Here is a 17,616-nt window from a genome sequence, read left to right as displayed (position 1 = left end):
CTCTCCCCACTCCCTCCCTAGCACATCAAGCAATCTGATAGGTGTCATAAATGTACAATCAGGTTAAACCTAATTCTATATTCACAACTAAATTTTTTGAAAAAGCTGTTTCCTTCTCTCCTTCACTGCTCACCATTCATTTTCTGCTGTCTGAAGAATCACCAAAATTGAAAGTTAGAAGGGACCTCTTCGGGTTATCTAGTCCGACCTATATGCCCACTGAATCTTTTGTCCAAGCTGAACATCGACAACTCTTTTTTTTTTTTTTGGTAAATTATACTCAATTTTATCATTCACAGCCAGCAAATGATTGACAAAAAGGGTTCCTCATCCTCCTGATGATCAAAAAGGAAGACCACTTCTTGAGGTTTATATGCCCTTGGACAGAAGTGTTCCAGCAGATGGCAATCAACTCTGATTGGTCAATAGTTAATGAGCATCGACAATTCTTTTAACCAGCCTTCTCAGGACGTGGACCCAAGGCCCTTCATCCTCTGCCTTCCTGCCAGTATGAGATCCTTTATTAAACTGGGCTGCCTACAACTGAACACAAGACTTTAGATGTGCAGAGTTTAGGAGTACTTCTCACCTTCTTCTGGGGCCTTTCCTAACACAGCCCGATGTTTAATGGGCTCTTTTGTCTACCATGTAACACTGCTGGTTCATAAGCCCACTAAAGCCCCAGATCGTTTTCAGACAAACTGCCATCTAGCCATGCCTCACCATCTTGCATTTGTGACATTGATTTCTGGAACCCTACTGAATTGCATCTTCTCAGCACTTAGCCCAGTGCTCCAGCCTGTCAGGACCTTTCCAGATAGGCAGAGGGCTCTGCAGCCATCCAGCCTGTTAGCCCTCCCTCCCAGCACAGGGCCAAGCTACAAAAGATGCCACCATTGGCCTCTGCTGAAGGCCTTCTGCAGGGCTGACATTGAGCCATGAAGAATGGCTGTTCTTTGGTTCAGGCCATCTCATTACTCTTGCAAAGTTCAGCTCCAATGTTACTTCCTTCCATATATCGTGTCCCCATCAGTGATGGCATTTCACCTTGGACATCACAGAAAACTATGTGTTTTATTTCTCTAGTAAACGGTGAGGTCTTTGAAGACCAAGGACTCGCCTTGACTAAACAAGGCACCCTCCCCCCTACTTCCGCCACCTAGGCCTAGCAAGCGCCCTATATGGTGCTCAGTGAGTTTTGTGGGGGAGACTCAAAGGTTAAAGAATATCCACTTTCTGTCCTCATGGGGTTCTCAGACAAAGGCTCAAATGGATAGAGCAAATGTAACCCCAGAGGCCTTTAGTGAGGAGCAGCTTCTTGTGGGCATCATTTGGCACTGGAGTGGGGTTGGAGAGCTGGAGAAGGGAGGAAGGCAATCCCAGGTACAGGGGCCCCCAGAAACAAACACTCAGATTCACCGGTTCTCTGGCACTTTAAGATTTGCCAAGGACTTTCCTCTCACCAGCTATAGTACAGAGAAAGAGCAAGTTTTATGTCCTTATTTTAGAGAGGGACGGAAAGGTTAAGTGATTTGACTGCACTCTAGTCTAAGCTAAGACATGTCAGAGTCATGATTTGGGTCCAGCTCCTCAGATTCCAAGTTTGGGACTTTTTCTGTCTACTGCTCTGCCTCCCTACTCCCTTTAGCAAGGGATAAACCCAGGCCAATGAAGATATCCCATGTGCCACAGAGGTAAGTCAGGGTTGATTTCCTGGTGGGGACATAGGGCTGCAGCCTGGGAGGGCTCAGGGTGGGGAGCAGATAGCAGCAAAGTCTCTCAGCTCTAAGTCACTTTCTCTGCCTGGGTCGCAGAGCCTGGGCTGACCAATGTCAAAAGAGCCTCTGGGACATCGCAGTAGATACACATTTTGGAGCCTCTGCAGTAGAGAAGCTTGAGGTCTCAGCACAAATTCCAGTTATTTCACTAACGTGCCAAGTGACTGGACAAGTCCCTCTCTTCCCCTCAAATATTAGCCTAGATGTTGTCATTATCACCATCACCATCACCACCACCATCACCATCACCACCACCACCACCACCACCACCACACCACCACCACCACCACCACCACCACCACCACCACCACCATCACCATCACCATCACCACCACCATCACCATCACCATCATGATGTTAAATCTAAAGCAAAATGTTACTGGACAGGCCAAATCACCCTACCCATGGTTTTTTTGGGGGTGCAATGGCCTCACCCTACCCCCAGTGGGCCCCAAGCCGTCTACCCCCCATAACTTCCAAACTGTGGCCCCCAAACCATCTATCCCCTGGTGGGCCCCAAATTGTCTACCCCCTCATAACTTCCAAACTGTGGCCTCCAAGCCACCTATCCCCAGTGAGCCCCAAACTGTCTACCTCCTGGTGGGCCCCAAGACATCTACCCCCTATAACTTCCAAACTGTCTATCCTCTGGTGGGCCCCAAACCATCCACCCCTAGTGGGCCCAAAGCTGCCTGGTCCATTTGCACAGCCTTCAAGAACCCGGAGTCGCCTTCATGCCACAGGTAAGCATTTACAGATGAACAGAATGGAGAACCTAATTACCCTGTCTTAGTCCCTTTGGAAATAACTTTAACTCTTTTCCTAATCTTGGGGAGGAAAGACAATTTGTCCTCTCCATAAAGTAAGAGCAGCTGAAGAAATGCTGTGCAGGACCATGTACACAGGACTAGGAGAATGATGGACAGCTAGGTGACACAATGGGTTGAACATTTGCCCTGGAGGCAGGAGGACCCCAGTTCAAATCCAGCCTCAGACAGTTACTAGCTGCGTGACCCTGGGCAAGTCATTTAACCCTGTTTGCCTCAGTTTCCTCATCTGTAAAATGAGCTGGAGAAGGAAAAGGCAAAACACTCCAGTATCTCTGCCAAGAAAATCCCAAATGGGATCTTGGACAGTCTAATAGTCCTGAAAAATGATTCAACAACAACAATAAAGGAGAATGACAGGCACTTATTCAGAGCGATAAGATTGCAGCTTCCAGTGGAGGAATGTTCAGACCAAACTTGCTGAAGGGCAGGGGGAAAGTGTTTGCTATTTCTGGAGGCGATCCCAGGGCCACTGTGTCAGCTGAGGGACCGCTTTCCTCACACAGATAGGTGGAAACGTGGCCGGACAGAGCAAACAGATTCTCAGAATGAATGTGTCATTCTCTGGGTGGCCTTGATGAACTTACTTCCCCCTCGAGTTCTCCCTTTTATGGAAAATGAGCAGGTGGAACTAATCATAAACCTCTTTTTGTGTCTGGGACCCCTCAGGCAGTCTAAGGAAGCCTGTGGACCCCGCTTTAGAATAATGTATTTAAATGCATTAAATAAATAGTATTACAAAAGGAATGAATTATTATCAAATACATGTATACATATATGTATATGTGTGTGTGATGTGTGTGTATATGTGTGTATATACACACATATTCCAAGTTTGTGGCTCCTAGGATAAGATCTAGAATTGTAAACTCCTTTCCATGTGTGACATAGTCGTGACAGATCTTTGATCTCCAGCTGGAGATCAACCAGTACAAATCCGTCACTGCACAGAGGACCCAGGAAGGGACCTGCCCAGGTCCCATATAGGACCCTAAATTTAGAGCTGGAAAGGCCCTCTGAGGCCATCTGGTTCAACCCCCTCATTTTACAGAGGAAGAAACTGAGGCCCAGAGAGGGAAATGATCTGCCCAAGGTCACATACAAGATGCTCACTCTACCGCTGGAAGGGACCTCTGAGGCCATCGAGTCTAACAGGTCTCAAAGTGCGTTCTGCAGACCTCCGGGGGCCCCCTAAACCCTTTCAGGGGGCAGAGGAAGTCAAAATTAATTTCACAACGATATTGAGATGTTACTAAATCCTCTTCTCTTTTCCAACTACATATCTATGTGAGGTCAGATTTTCTTCATACACTTCAACCAAAATAATGTAGCACCACAGACTGAAGGCAGAAGCAGACATTAAAGAGATTTTTTAAAAAAATATGTACAACGATGCTGCACTTCTCACTAATTTTTTTTGAAAATATAATTATCTTTCACAAAAATGTGAGTTATGTTAATATATGATGAATTTATTACTGTTATTTTAATGACTGAATAAATACATATTTTTAAAAGTATTAGTTTGCATTCCTAACATGGTAAATATGAATATATATAACCCACATAAACAAAAACTCTTTGGGGTCCTTAATAATCGAGAACCACTGGTCTAATCTTCCTGCACCCATTTTACAAAGGAAGAAACTGAGGGTAAGTGCCCTGCCAAAGGTCACACAAATATAAATATTAAGTGGTGTGGCAGGATTTGAACCAGATTGGGTTGTGTCCAGGGGGCAGCTGGGTGGTGCAGTGGACAGAGCACTGGCCCTGGAGTCAGGAGGACCTGAGTTCAAATCCAGGCTCAGACCAAACACTTGACACTTACTAGCTGTGTGACCCTGGGCAAGTCATTAACCTCCAATTGCCTCCCCCCAAAAAAAAAACCCACAAAAGCAGATTGGGTTGTGTCTGTCTCCTCTCTCCTGAAACAAAACAGGCTACCCCCAAGGCCAGTGACTGGCTGTGAAGCTAGCATAACTATGAGATCTCTTTCTACTATAAGTACCTGGACTAGGGAAAGGGCCTGTATTCAGAAGCCCAAAGTCCCACAGAGATCAATTTCTCTATGTGCCAACAGCCATTTCTCCCTTCCATGGCTCATAACAATTACACTAAGTGATACCTTGTATTACTGATATAATAAGTGGGCCTACTCCCCATGCCACCTGGCTGCTGGTGTGGCCAACAGGCTTCTGCAGCTGTATCAAAGGCCAGGCCCTGCCCCCACAGGGCTTGCCCTTTATCCCCACCTCTGTCTGCCAACTGGATCTCAGTCTTAGGCTGACGTCCTCTTTCAACATGGCAATGACTCAGTGGGGTAGAATGCCAGAAGAACTGGCCTAGGAGATGATGTCCAAGGTATCTTGTAGTTTTAAGTATCCTGTGGGGATCAAGGAATAAGAGCTGATTGGGCACTGGAGTGGCCAGAGGCTTCTTGGAGCAGGAGCTTGGACTAAGCCCTTGAAAAGGATGAGGATTTGGAGAGGGGTGGAGTGGGAAGGGAAGGCAATGAGCACAAGGTTATCATGGGGTATCACACAGAGAAAGAGAGAGCTAGCCTTCAAGTCAGAAATACCTGGGTTCAGATCATGCCTCAAGCTCTTACTAGCTGTGAACCCTGGGCAAGTCCCTTCCCCTCCCTGGGCCTCAGTTTCCCCTTCTGCAAGTTGAGGGGTTGGTCTGAGGTCTCTTCCAGCTGTTAGCCTATACTCCTTTCTTGGGGCTCAGTTAAATCCTTTTCCAAATCGAGAGTTATTCATGCTATGACATGCTACCACCCTAAGGCTGGGGGGGGGTCAGGGTTTTCAGAGGAAGGCCAGAGAAGCAATCTGAGCCCCCCAAAATACTAACTAGCTTATATAATGCTATAATCCTAATAGTTCAATAAGCATTTTCTTCCCATCTGCCCTGGGAGGTAGATCAGAGATGACAACACTCCGGAATGAGGCCTGAACCAGATTAAAATGTAATTGGGAATGAGTTAACAAAACTAAAAATACAGTAAAACATTAATAGATAACATATTTGAAAACTAAGTCAATATGCCACCCTCAGGGATCTTTATGTATGGGTTAGTGGGCCTCCTTTCTATCTGAGCTTGATATGACTGAGGTAGGGAATGCAAGTATTATCACCTCCATTTTACAGATGAGAAAACTGAAGCTCTGAAAAGGAAAGTGGCTTGGTCAGGGTCACACAAGAGGTAACTGGCAGAGCTCGACCCCAAACCCAGATCTCCAACTTTTCCACTGACCTCTCTTTCCCTGGAAGCAGTATCTTCAGCCCCCACCAGGCAGCACTTTCCCCTCCAGCCCCCAGCCCAAATCATTTTGAGATTTGAACAGCAACTATACTGCCTAGCTAGCTGCCCCATCTTCTCTGACCACCAGAAAAGGAACTTATCCCAAAGGCCTGAAGCCTGATTTCTTACAAGGGCCAGCCGGATGACTCTGGAAAAGGGGGTGAGGCTGACAACTTTGCAGCTCTGCCTCACTTAAATCTAATTCACACTCAAGTTAGCACTCTCATGATATCATCTGTCCTCTTCGAGGACAAAAGACAAGCACATAACGACCCGATCACCAAACAGACCATTTGAGCCAGAAGACCACCTGGGCCAATTCCCTCATTTTATGCATGCGAGCAAACTGAGGGTTAGAGGTGTCCCACAGCTGGGTGAGTGGAGTTGGGTCTTGACTCCTGGGTCAGTGTTTTATAGTAACACCCCATGGAGTCTTGGCTGACAGTGACGAACTCTGCATTCCTGCGTCTCCTAAGTCTGTGCAAACCTCCGAACACCCAGATCTGTTTCCATAAACACTGGCCAAGTTCACGGCCATTCCAAGACCTCTCAGGTTGCCACATCTTTAGTGAAAAGAACAGACTCTCAACAAGCCATGCAATGCCACTTGGGGAGTGGACAAAGATATGGCAAGAGTTTGGGGCCAAAAATATACAAATAGGGAGTCCCCAGGGTGTTTGGGACACCTGGCCCTGATGGGCAGGGTCCATTTGAATAGCAGCTATTGTATGGAGAACACTATGTGCACAACCAGAGAGGGGCCAGGAACTTAGAGGAAGGGGGCTGGTCTCCCCTTCTTCCTTAAGGCAATGGGGACAAAAGCATCCCCAGAAGACACATCTCAGGTGAGGGCCCTCCCACCGTGGGTTCTATCTTCTCCAGTGATGTGTTACCCTCTCCAATGGGTTGCTGTATTAAGAAAGGCTTGGCTCTAAACTGGTTTCTCACCTCCTGACTGACCACCCTTCTTCTTTCACTGGCTTAAGGGCATGATGGATGACCCTATGATCACAGAATGTAGGATGAGAAGAGATCATAGGATCCTAGATTCCAAGCTGGGAGAGGATTATCAAGTCCAACCCTCATTTTACACACGGGAAAACTGAGCCCCAGAGAGGCTGAGTGCTTATCCTAGAGTCATGGAGCTAGTGGGATTTGAACCCAGGTCTTCCTGACTCTAAGTACAGAGTTCTACACCACATTATCTTGCACATTAGTGGTGAGGCAATTGAGGTTAAATGACTTGCCCAGGGTCACACAGCTAGTAAGTGTCAAGTGTCTTGTCTGAGACTGGATTTGAACTCAGGTCCTCCTGACTCCAGGGCCGGTGCTGTATCCACTGCGCCCCCTAGCTTCCCCCAGTTCCAGATTCTTTGAGCTGGAAGGAACCTCAGAGGTCATCTACTCCAACCTACACCTGAACAGTATTCCTTATCGAGTGGTCATGTAGCTTCCATTTAAAACCACCAATGGTGGACAACTCACTGCCTTCTAAGAAAGCTCATTCTAATTTTGGACTTCCTTTTGGGGATGGTTAGCAAGTTTCCCTCACATTAGCCTTTCTGTACATTCCCCTCCCCTGACCTCTGGGGTTAGGCAGAAAAAGGACAATCCTTCCTCTACATGAGGGCCCTTCAACCATCCCCAACAAGTCATCAGCCTTGGTTTGAAGGCCTCCAGTGCTAAAGAAGCCACTACGTCTGTAGGCAGCCCCCTCTATACTGATGGAGAAGCTACTACGTCTATAGGCAGCCCCGACCCACATTAATGGAGAAGCCACTACGTCTGTAGGCAGCCCTGGCCCACATTGGGATAACTCTGTTCTGTTTGTTAGAGAATTGTTCCAAAGCCCAAAGCATCCTCAGTACTTTGTCATGTTCGGGACATATAGGGAATTCTGGGTTCGGCTCTGGGCACCACATTTTAGTTGGGACATTAACAAGCTTAGAGCATATCCAGAGGAAAGCATCGAGCCCATGTCATGGGCAGCATTTGGAAGAATGGGAGATGTTTAGAGGGAAGAGGAGATTTAGTGGACACATGATGGCTGATTTAAGTAGCTGAAGGCCTGTCATATGGAAGAGGCATTAAACTCATTCATCTTTGGCCTCAGACGAGAGAACGAGGAACAGCAGATAGAAGCTGAAAAGAGGGAAATTGAAGTTTGACGGGGGGGGGGGGGAATAGGGGGGGAAACCAAATTTCTGAATTGGTCCAACTTGTAGCACTTGTAAATGGTGCTAGAAAAATCAATGAACTTTAGTATATACTTTTTGACCAGTGGTAGACTCCCATAGAGCTCAGAGACAAATAGAAAGCTTTTATCCATCCAAAAGGATTTATAGAGACTTTTTTAATGGTAGCAAAGGGCTGGAAACAAAGTGAGTGCCCATCAATTGCGGAATGTTTGCACCATTGGTGGCAGGGGACCATAAGGGAATATTAGTGTATGTGAGAGATGATGAATGTGAAGAATTCAGGGAAACAGGAAGATTCTCTGAACTGAGGCAGGTTTTGATGTGATCAAAAAACCAGAACGACCTACAAAATGAGCAAGTTAACACGCTGGTTGCAATAATGCCAAGAGAACAATTGTGACTTTGGATGACTAGTAGTTAGAGCAGACTTCCCTCCTCTTAGTGGAGAGATGGTGGATGGTAGGTGCAGAATGAGGCACACACTGTCCTACAGGCCAATGCTTAGCTGTGCTTCTTCGGTGTGAGGGAGATTTGAAGTACATGTGGTGGATGGTGACATTTGGAAATGAGCTTTTCAAAAAAAAAGCATTGATCAATCTATCCCAAAGTGAACTCAGCTGCCTTATAGGGGAGTGGGTTCCCCCTCATTTGGGGTCCTCAAGAAGAAGCTAGATGACCATCTGTTAGGTATATCATATAAGGGATTTTTGTTTATAATCTACGCTAGCTCAGTGATGAAGACTTGGCCATCACATCCATTGGGTCTTTCAGTAACCAGGGATGGAGATCATCCTGCCCAAAGCACCTGAACTCATCCAGGGCAACTCAGTGTTTTCTTGTTCTCTCCCCACTTATCTTAGGGATCAACTCTCCATTGGCCATTTTTGTTCTGTCCCTTTTGGTACAGAGGTAAAGGAAAGACAACAGAAACTAGAGAAGAAGGGGCCAACTTTGTCTCTTCTCCATCATCTGTGCTCCCTTCCCCTTCTTTCCCTTTGTGGGGCCTCTTTTTTTCTCAGTTCCAGTCCCAGGTTACAGAGACAGCCCCTCCATGTCCATCCAGCCACCACTGTGCTGGCTTCTCAATGTCAGACATCCAGGCTCTCATCCACAGCTGGAAGCATGAAGCCCAGACTGATCACCTACTTATATGAATTGACCTTCTTCCTTCTCAGGATCATTCCAACCTAGTCTATCAGTCCCGTAGGCCATTCCACTGGGCCCATGGAAACACTCAGATTGGTAATAACCCCCTCCAACCTCAGCCTCCCTTCCTTCCACTTCCCTTGCAGCTGCTCCTTATTTCGTTCCCCCTGCCCTCTCCCCCAACACATGGGGCCACTCTTGGCTCCTTAGTGGTGCTTCTTATCTATTTTTCTACCAGTAACCTTACCCCTCTTGACAGCTATGATATCTGTCTTTACTTCCTTGTTCCTAGCATCGGCTGGTCTCCAGGTCATTCTCCTAGCTTTTTCTTAAAAAAAAAAAATGGATATCTTCTGTTTTCACAATCACCCTCATTTCAAGTATAGCTCTCTCCTTCCAATATTCAGCAAGTCATTCTTTGTAGGAGCTAGGGAGAGGGCCTGGGCCATAGGAAACTACTGGGGGAGGATCTCCCTCTACCGATGCAGATTGGCTCTTCCAGTCTAAGAGCTTCCTGGGACATTGCGAGGTGAAACAATTTGCTCAGTCAGGGTCATATAACCAGTATGTGCCAATGGTGAGATTTGAACTCAAGTCCTCCTGGGCTCAGAGGACAGCTCTCTATCCAGTAGGTCAAATTTCCTGGTACTAAATATCTTATAGGAAGGACTTTTATTTATTTATTTTTGACAAGGACCTCTAAAAAGGAAGAGAGGGAGGTAAAAGGCAGCTCATCACAATCAACCAACATATTAATTGTGACTTTATAGGATATGCAATATTCCACACTCATAGTCCCCCACCTCTACAAAGAGGTAGTTTTGCATTTTCTCAGTCCTTCTCTGGGGCCAACACTACATTCAGTTTTGTTTTTGTTCCCTCCATTTACTTGGCTGTCAGCACTGTGTATTTTTCCTTAGTTCTGCTAACTTGGCTCTGCAATAGTTCACCCAAGTCTTCCCAACCCAGCTTTGTCAATGACTTGAGTGCTACCCATTCCATCTCCTGCTGTCCTCCTTGGGGACTTTGGTATTCTTCTTGACATTCCCTCTGACAACCTCAACACCCTTGGCTTCCCCATGGCTGGTGACTTTATTGCTTACCCCACCCAAGCTCCTTCTTGACATCATAGAGCACTAGAGACTCAAGTGCTCACAGAATGGGAGATCTCCCTATTCTTCATTAAGGGCTAACCCCTCTCTAACCCATTCATCCCTCTGTCATATAGTGTCAGTGTCTCCCTTGGTCTGTGCTCCTCCCTCTCTGGCCACAAACATGTTCCGGTCTCTCCATCCCCACTCCTCTCCTAGGATTCTCTGGATTTTTCTAGCCCCATGAGTCACTGCCCTATCTCTCCCTCATTCTTTCATTGCTGAACTTGGACAAGTTGTCTCCATTCATTATCTTTACTTCTTTAGTCCCCACTCTCTCCATCATCTTGCAATCAGTCTTGATCTCCTCCCCCTCACTCCCCCACTGTGCTCTGCAAGGTCACTGATGACCTTTCAATTCCCCCAAGCCAATGGCTTTCTGGAAGTCCTCATCCTCTTTGGGGTATGTGAAACTCAAGATGCTGCTGCCCAGGTCCTCTTACCAAATTCTCTTCCCTTCATCAGCCTCAGAGATGCTACACTCACTCTCCATCTCCTTTGAGTGCTCTCCTGACACTCTCCCCATTCACAATCACTCCCACGCCTAAACTTCAACTATCAAGTCTACATTGATGCTGCCTGAAGCTGCATACAGCTAGGGTCTATTTGGAGAGTGAATAATGAGACCACTTCAAATGTATTCAAATTTGCACCATTCAAAGGTATAATTATTGTAAAACACGGTCATTAGTTCCAACCCAATGGGATTTGAATAATACAACCACTTCAAATGTATTCAAATTTGCACTATTTGAAGGTACACTTATATAAAATATGGTCATTGGTTCTAACCCAATGGAATTTGAATAATACCACCACTTCAAATGTATTCAAATTCGCACTATTTGAAGGTATATTTATGTAAAATATGGTCATTGGTTCTAACCCAATGGAATTTGAATAATACAACCACTTCAAATGTTTTCACATTTGCACTATTCGAAGGTATAATTGTATAAAATATGGTCATATGGTCATTGGTTCCAGCCCAATAGGATTTGAATAATGCAACCACTTCAAGAGGATTCATAACTCAAACACATCAGGAATCTAGCTGTAGACAGCCTTGATCTCTCCCCTGAGCTCATCTCCAATGGCTAACAGGACATCTTTACCTGGCATGTCCCCAACCAAGCTTTTTTTTCTTTCTCCCTAAATCTGCCCCTCTTTCTGACTTCACCATTCACTTTGGGTCCCATATTGATATCCTGAGGGTTATCTTGGACTCTTCCTTTTTCTCTCCCATTCAGCTAACAAGTACTGTGGATACCACTTTGGAGAATCTCCCATCTCTTCATACTGCTGCTATTCTAGAGAAAGTCTTTATATCCACCCCCTTGGACTGTTGGAAAAGGCCCTAACAAGTCTTGCTGCTTCAATCTTCCACTCTCCCCCAACCACTCTTATACCCTTTCCAGAATAATGTTTGTGTTATTCCACAGCTCAAAAACTGGCCCTCTCTTGCCTACCCAGTAAAGTTTCAAATGCTCTTCCTGTTATTTCAGACCCTCCACAATAAGACACCACCCCTAACTTTTTTAGCCTTGTAACCTCTTCATCCACTCAATAATCCAGCCAGCCTGGACAATTCTCTGCCTCTCAATCACTCGGGGTGCTCTCCCACCTCAGTGCCTTTGGACAGACTTTTTCCTAAGCCTGGAATGACTTTCTGTCCTATTTTTGGTCGCTGAGTTCCCACTCATCCTTAAAAGTCTATGGAGTCAATGCCACCTCCTCCAGGGAGCCTTCTTTGCTAGCTCTAGTTGGAAATGACATTGTACTCCTCAGACCCACTCAATGCATTTTGTTCTGTGTCTTTTTAATGCATGTTTAATGTGTGTTTTAATGTATAGATTATACTTAATTATGATGAAGGAAGCTACTACTTCTACTTCTACTACTACTACTACTACTACTACTAATTAGACCATAAATTCCATGAGAGACAGGGGCCACATCTTATCTAAACTTTGCATCTTCCCAAGTACATAGCAATGCTCCATGAGATTTTGCAAATGCCCACCCCTTGCAAAGTGTGATGCTTGGTGGCATCTGGCATCACAATGGAGTCTGCCCTTGCCCACAAGGCAGCATGAAGTAGTGGAAAGAGCATTTGGGGTCAGAGGACCCATATTTGCCTCCTAAGTCTGTGTGATCTTGGATAGGTGACTTCCCTTCTCCTGGCCTTAGCTTCTTCATCTATAAAATGAAGGGGCTGAGCCAGGAATCTCTAAGGCTCTTTCCCGGCTTTAAATAATAACAGTTGACATTTTATAGGATCCTTTATGAAGTGAAAAGAGTTTCACATGCAATGACTTATACTACTACAAGTATTATTCCCCACCCATTTTACAGATAGAGATATTGAGGGGTTAACTGACTGGACCAAAGTCACACAGCTAGTAAGTATTGTAGGTAGGATTCAAATCTAAAAATTTCTGAGTTCTGCTACCCTGGCCACCATCCTGGGCTTCCCTGACCCTCCTGGGAATGGCCAGGGCCACCACTAACCTGAATGATCTGGGCTGCTGTCTCCGGTGTCCCCTGTCTCAGGTCCTGCCCATTGATGGAGAGCACTTTGTCATTTTGGCTCAGCTTTCCATTCTTGGCTGCCAGGCCACCATCCAGCAGGTCTAGGATGAAGATCCCAGCCTTGCCAGCCTTGCGAATCAGTTTAATACCCAGGGGCTGCAGCCGATCCTTCTTCATCAGGGTGACATGCACGATCTCCCCAGCCCTGCTGGGAATCGGGCTGTCATCTTGGAGTGGCTTGTTCAGGAAGCCTTTCTCTTGTAAGATCACCAGCTGAAGCACAGGCCCCGCCTGGCGGAGCAGGGAGATTGCTTGAGAGTGGGTAACATCGCTGATGTTGATCCCATTGACCTAGGAGAAAGGACAATTTGCCAGGGGCCCTCATCAGACTCTCTGACCTTCTGGGCAACTTTCATCTCTCTAATACTATCATCAAAGCCTACTGCTTCCTGGGTGGAGCAAAAGCAAGCCCAGTAGACCGAGAAGAACAAGGAGAAGGTGAATCAAGCTTTAGCGATGCATCCTACACGTTGCCAAATCCTGCCCATTCTTTCTCCACTGCATTTCTCCTATTTGCCCCCTCCTCTTCAACACTCTTTGTTCATTCACCTTCTTTATCAGCCCTTCCTCAGATTTTGGCAATAGCTTTTATGATTTTTTAATTATTTTTCAAACTGTTATTTATTAATTTATTTGTTTATTCATTTATTCATTCATCTATTTATTTATTTTATTAATTCGTTCATCTATCTATTCACTTCTTTCTTTGTTTGTTTATTTCTTTTAACAAGCATTTATTTTCTCTTCCTTTCACTTCCCCCTAATGGGAGGGGAAAAAAAAAGAAAAAAAACACAAAGCCTTGTAATATATATGCATAGTCAAGTAAAACAAATTCCCATATTTGTAATAGACTTCTAATGGGACTTCTTTCCTTCAGTCTCTCCCCTCCCCAATCCATCCTCTGCATAGACACCCACACAATTTTTCTAAGGCACAGGCAGGTCTGACTTCTGCTCAAAACCTTCAGTGGCCCCCTACTGCCTATAGAAAAAAAAAATATCAGCTCCTCAGCCTGGCACCCAAGGCCAACAATAATCTGGCTTCAATCTACCTTTCTAGGCTCATCTCACACTACCACAGGAATTCTCAGCCTGTACTCTCCCACCTTCATGCCTTTGCCAGGAGTGGATTCGTACATCCCCCCTCTTCCACTGCTGAACTCCTTTTCTTTCTTCAGGGTTTAGTTCAAGCATTGCTTCTTCCATGAGTCCTTTCCTAATCCTTCCCCCACCCCAGGAAAACTGTGAAATAATCTGGACGTCCTTAAATCTCTCCTTGCACTTTGTGCCTTCCACATGTCCCTATTAGAATGTAAGCCCTGTGAGGGTAGTGATCATGTACTGTTTCATCTGCACCTAACACTATACATAGTAGGTACAAAGGGAGCTAGAGTGAAGAGGCTTGGATTCAAGTCAGCTGGGTTACTTTGGGCAAGTGACTTCTTCTAGCCATGCTTCATTTTGCTTATATGTGAAACAGAGATAAAAACCATCCTACTCCTGAGCTCCCAGGCCTGGGAGGAGTGTGTGTATGATACACCTCCACCTACTCTCCAAATGAGATCATTGTTACTGCTGTTGTTATCGCTGATTGGGGAGGGAAGCATGAACCAGGCTAGCATCCCAGCATCCCATGGGCCAAGAAGGAGGATGCTCACCCACCTCGAGCACATGATCTCCAGGGGCCACTTTGCCATCCATGCCCAAGGGGGTGTCCTGGTGGACCTCCTGCACGACAATGTTGCCCAGTGGGGTGTCCTTGCCCCCGACGATCCTCATCCCCAGCTCCTTCTCAGAGTTATCCCGGGAAATTTCCACGACAACAGTTTCAGCCACAAGACTGTTGCTGCGAGTCAGGTCTGATGGGGAGTGGGGGGGCAAGAGAAAAGTGACTAAAGGGACCCGATGGAGGGGAAAGTGCCTGCTTCTGAGGCCCTCCCACCCAGGCCTCCATCACTATTTTCCTGAACTACTGAAGTGGTGTCCTAATGGGCCTTTCCACCTCTCTCTCTTCCTCCCTCCAACCCAGTCCTGGTTGCTTAACACAGGTACTCAGGGAACGTTGATTGATGGATTAGGAGGATGTCAGTTGGTTTGACATAGAGTTACTGGGTGATACAAAGCGTACTCCCTAGAGATAGCTAAATGGTACACTGGGCCTGGAGTCAGGATGACCTGAGTTCATATCCTGCCTTGAACATTTACTAGCTATTGACCCTGGGCAGATCATTTAACTTCTCTCTGTCTCAGTTTCCTCAATAGTAAAATAGAATCATAATAGCGCCTACCTCCCAGGCTTTATTGTAAGGATCAAATGGGATAATATTGGTAAAGCCCTTAGCACAGTGCTTGACATGTAGTAGGTGCTTAATAAATACCTGTTCCCTCCTTTCTACCCTGCTCTTGGGAAGTGGTCTGAATATTCTGGCCAGAATATCTTTCTTGTACCCTGTGGTCTCATGGGCCATTCTTAGGCTAGTAAAGACCAAGGAACATGATGTCAATCCACTAGATTACAAAGAGTAGGATTCTGGGTGTTGGGCAGAAGAAGGCATCCATGCAGAAGGCCTGGCAGAGTCTAGTCTGCTTTCTCAGGCTAGGTATCTAGGTCCCAAGTTTCATGCTGATGACTTCCCTAGGTTCTCCATGTCTGAGAAGACTGAGGTTGGGTTTGGGCCTCTTTTGGCCAGATAGGGCTGTTCCCTCCCTAAGATGTTCCTTGCTTGCAAGGATAAACTGAGGCCTGGAACAGCATGGGCTGAGGCCTGTATAATCCAACACACTGACTATCACAGACTATCTTTTCCCTAGTCCTGGAAGCTAGGCCTCTCAATGCAGCAGTAGTTCATGTTTGTTTTGGGGATGCTGGGTCATATTTTTGGTTCATATTGAACTTGTGGTTTACTAAGACCCCTAGGCTTTTTTCCCATAGCCCCCTTCCCAAAGTCTATACCAGATGTGGAAAGACTCAGGATGGAATCTTCATCTGTCTCCTCAAATGCTGGATTCACCAAGCCAGGCTCTGGGCTACTCCAGGGTACCATGGGGGCAACAGATGAATACTCAGAGTCCATTGATAAGATGGCATCAATATCAAAGAAGTTCTCCCCACAAGGGTTGCTTGCTTCTGGCTCGAGGGGCACTTCTTGTTTCTTGTGGTCCGGCTGACATTTCTCCTCCACCATTTTGGCCTGGTATTTCCTCAAGCCAGGGCACCTGGGGCAGAAAGTGAGAAGCCAGGTCACACGGAATAGGAGGAAATGAGGAGGTCAACTCAGGAAACTGAAAGTATATCAGGAAAGGAAGAAAAGGAACATCTGGGAAGGATTGGCATGCTGGGAGCAAGCAAAGTTGGATTTTCAGGATTCTTTAAAAATTTCACCTTTGTATTTAGCCTCGGAGGAAGATACAAAAGTACATTATGAGCTGAAAGCAAAAACCCATTTCTATGGTCTGGAGCCTTTCATGTTAGTTGTTGAAAGCTCAAGATGAGAAAGGGAATAGAAATAGAGGACAGAGGGGGAGGAAAGATAAAAGGCACTGGTTTTGATCTCTCTCCGGAATTGGTGGAAATAGGTACCCCCAAGCCACCCCCAAACCCTCATTCAACAGAAATCATAATTTTGGGGAGAGGTACCTTCCTATGACATTACCCACTCCTGATCTATGACTCAGCCCTGCTAAGACTCAGAAACTCAACTTCTCTTAGCAGCTGGGCCTGGAAGGAAGAGTACCTGGGACTGGACCTGGAAGCAGGGGTATCTGGGACTTGGCCTGGCAACAAGGGTACCTGGGACTTGGCCTTTCTTCTCCTGTGTTCATTCTGATATATGCCACTCAATTCAACAAATGTCTATTAAACTTCTATCAAATTCAAGGTACTGCATTAGGCTAGACACCACCTGCCAAATAAAGTGTAAACTCGTTTTCATAGCATTCAAGGCTCTCTGCATTGGTTTATCCAGTCAGTCAAAATAAGCATTTGTTAAACATCTACCATGTACCAGTGCTAAGCTCTGAGATATAAAGGCAAAGATAGACCCTGCTCTCAAGGAGACAATGTATATATAAATTTACACAAAACAAGCTATATACAGGATAAATAGGAAATAATTAACCAAAGCAGGGGTGGGGAACCTGCGGCCTTGAGGCCACGTGTGGCCCTCTAGGTCCTCAAGTGTGGCCCTTTGACTGAATCCAAACCTCACAGAACAAATCCCCTTCATAAAAAGGATTTTTTTCTGTAAAACTTGGATTCAGTCAAAAGGCCATACCCACAGACCTAGAAGGTCACATGCGGCCTGAAGGCCGCCGGTTCCCTACCCCTGAATTCTAGAATTAAGAGGGTTTGAGAAAAGCTTCCTGTAGAAGGTGGGATCCCCTTCCATTTGCTTTGTACTCAGGCCAAAATGAATGCCTTTCTGATACCCAAATATACACAATACTTTCCTGCCTCAGTGTCTTTGACCAGGCCGATCCTTTTGCCTGGAATGCCCTCCCTCTTCTTCACCTGCTGAATTCTTACTCATCCTTTACACCACAATTCAAATACCCCTTCCTGTAGGAAACCATACCATACCTCCAGGGTTTGGGGGCTTGGTGCCAGCCTCTCCCCTCAGA

General features: G+C 46.0%; 1 protein-coding gene across 3 annotated transcripts in view; it reads right to left on the bottom strand.

Moving 5' to 3' along the window:
- Positions 1-17,616, bottom strand: part of LOC110201534 (ligand of Numb protein X 2-like) — a 110,873-nt gene that overhangs the window by 19,044 nt on the left and 74,213 nt on the right. For all 3 annotated transcript variants that reach the window (XR_002322512.2, XM_020977264.2, XM_020977267.2), the window contains 3 exons: positions 15,950-16,212; positions 14,659-14,855; positions 12,916-13,287 (listed from right to left, as the gene is read on the bottom strand). Coding sequence is in view for 2 of the 3 variants with exons in the window: in XM_020977264.2 (XP_020832923.1) it covers positions 12,916-13,287; positions 14,659-14,855; positions 15,950-16,212 (832 nt within the window). In the remaining variant the exon portion in view is untranslated. The remainder of the gene's footprint in view (positions 1-12,915; positions 13,288-14,658; positions 14,856-15,949; positions 16,213-17,616) is intronic.

Source organism: Phascolarctos cinereus, unplaced genomic scaffold, assembly GCF_003287225.1.
Source record: "Phascolarctos cinereus isolate Bilbo 61053 unplaced genomic scaffold, phaCin_HiC Scaffold_8;HRSCAF=390, whole genome shotgun sequence".
Classification (NCBI taxonomy): Eukaryota; Metazoa; Chordata; class Mammalia; order Diprotodontia; family Phascolarctidae; genus Phascolarctos; species Phascolarctos cinereus.
This window is presented reverse-complemented; position numbering and strand designations above follow the sequence as displayed.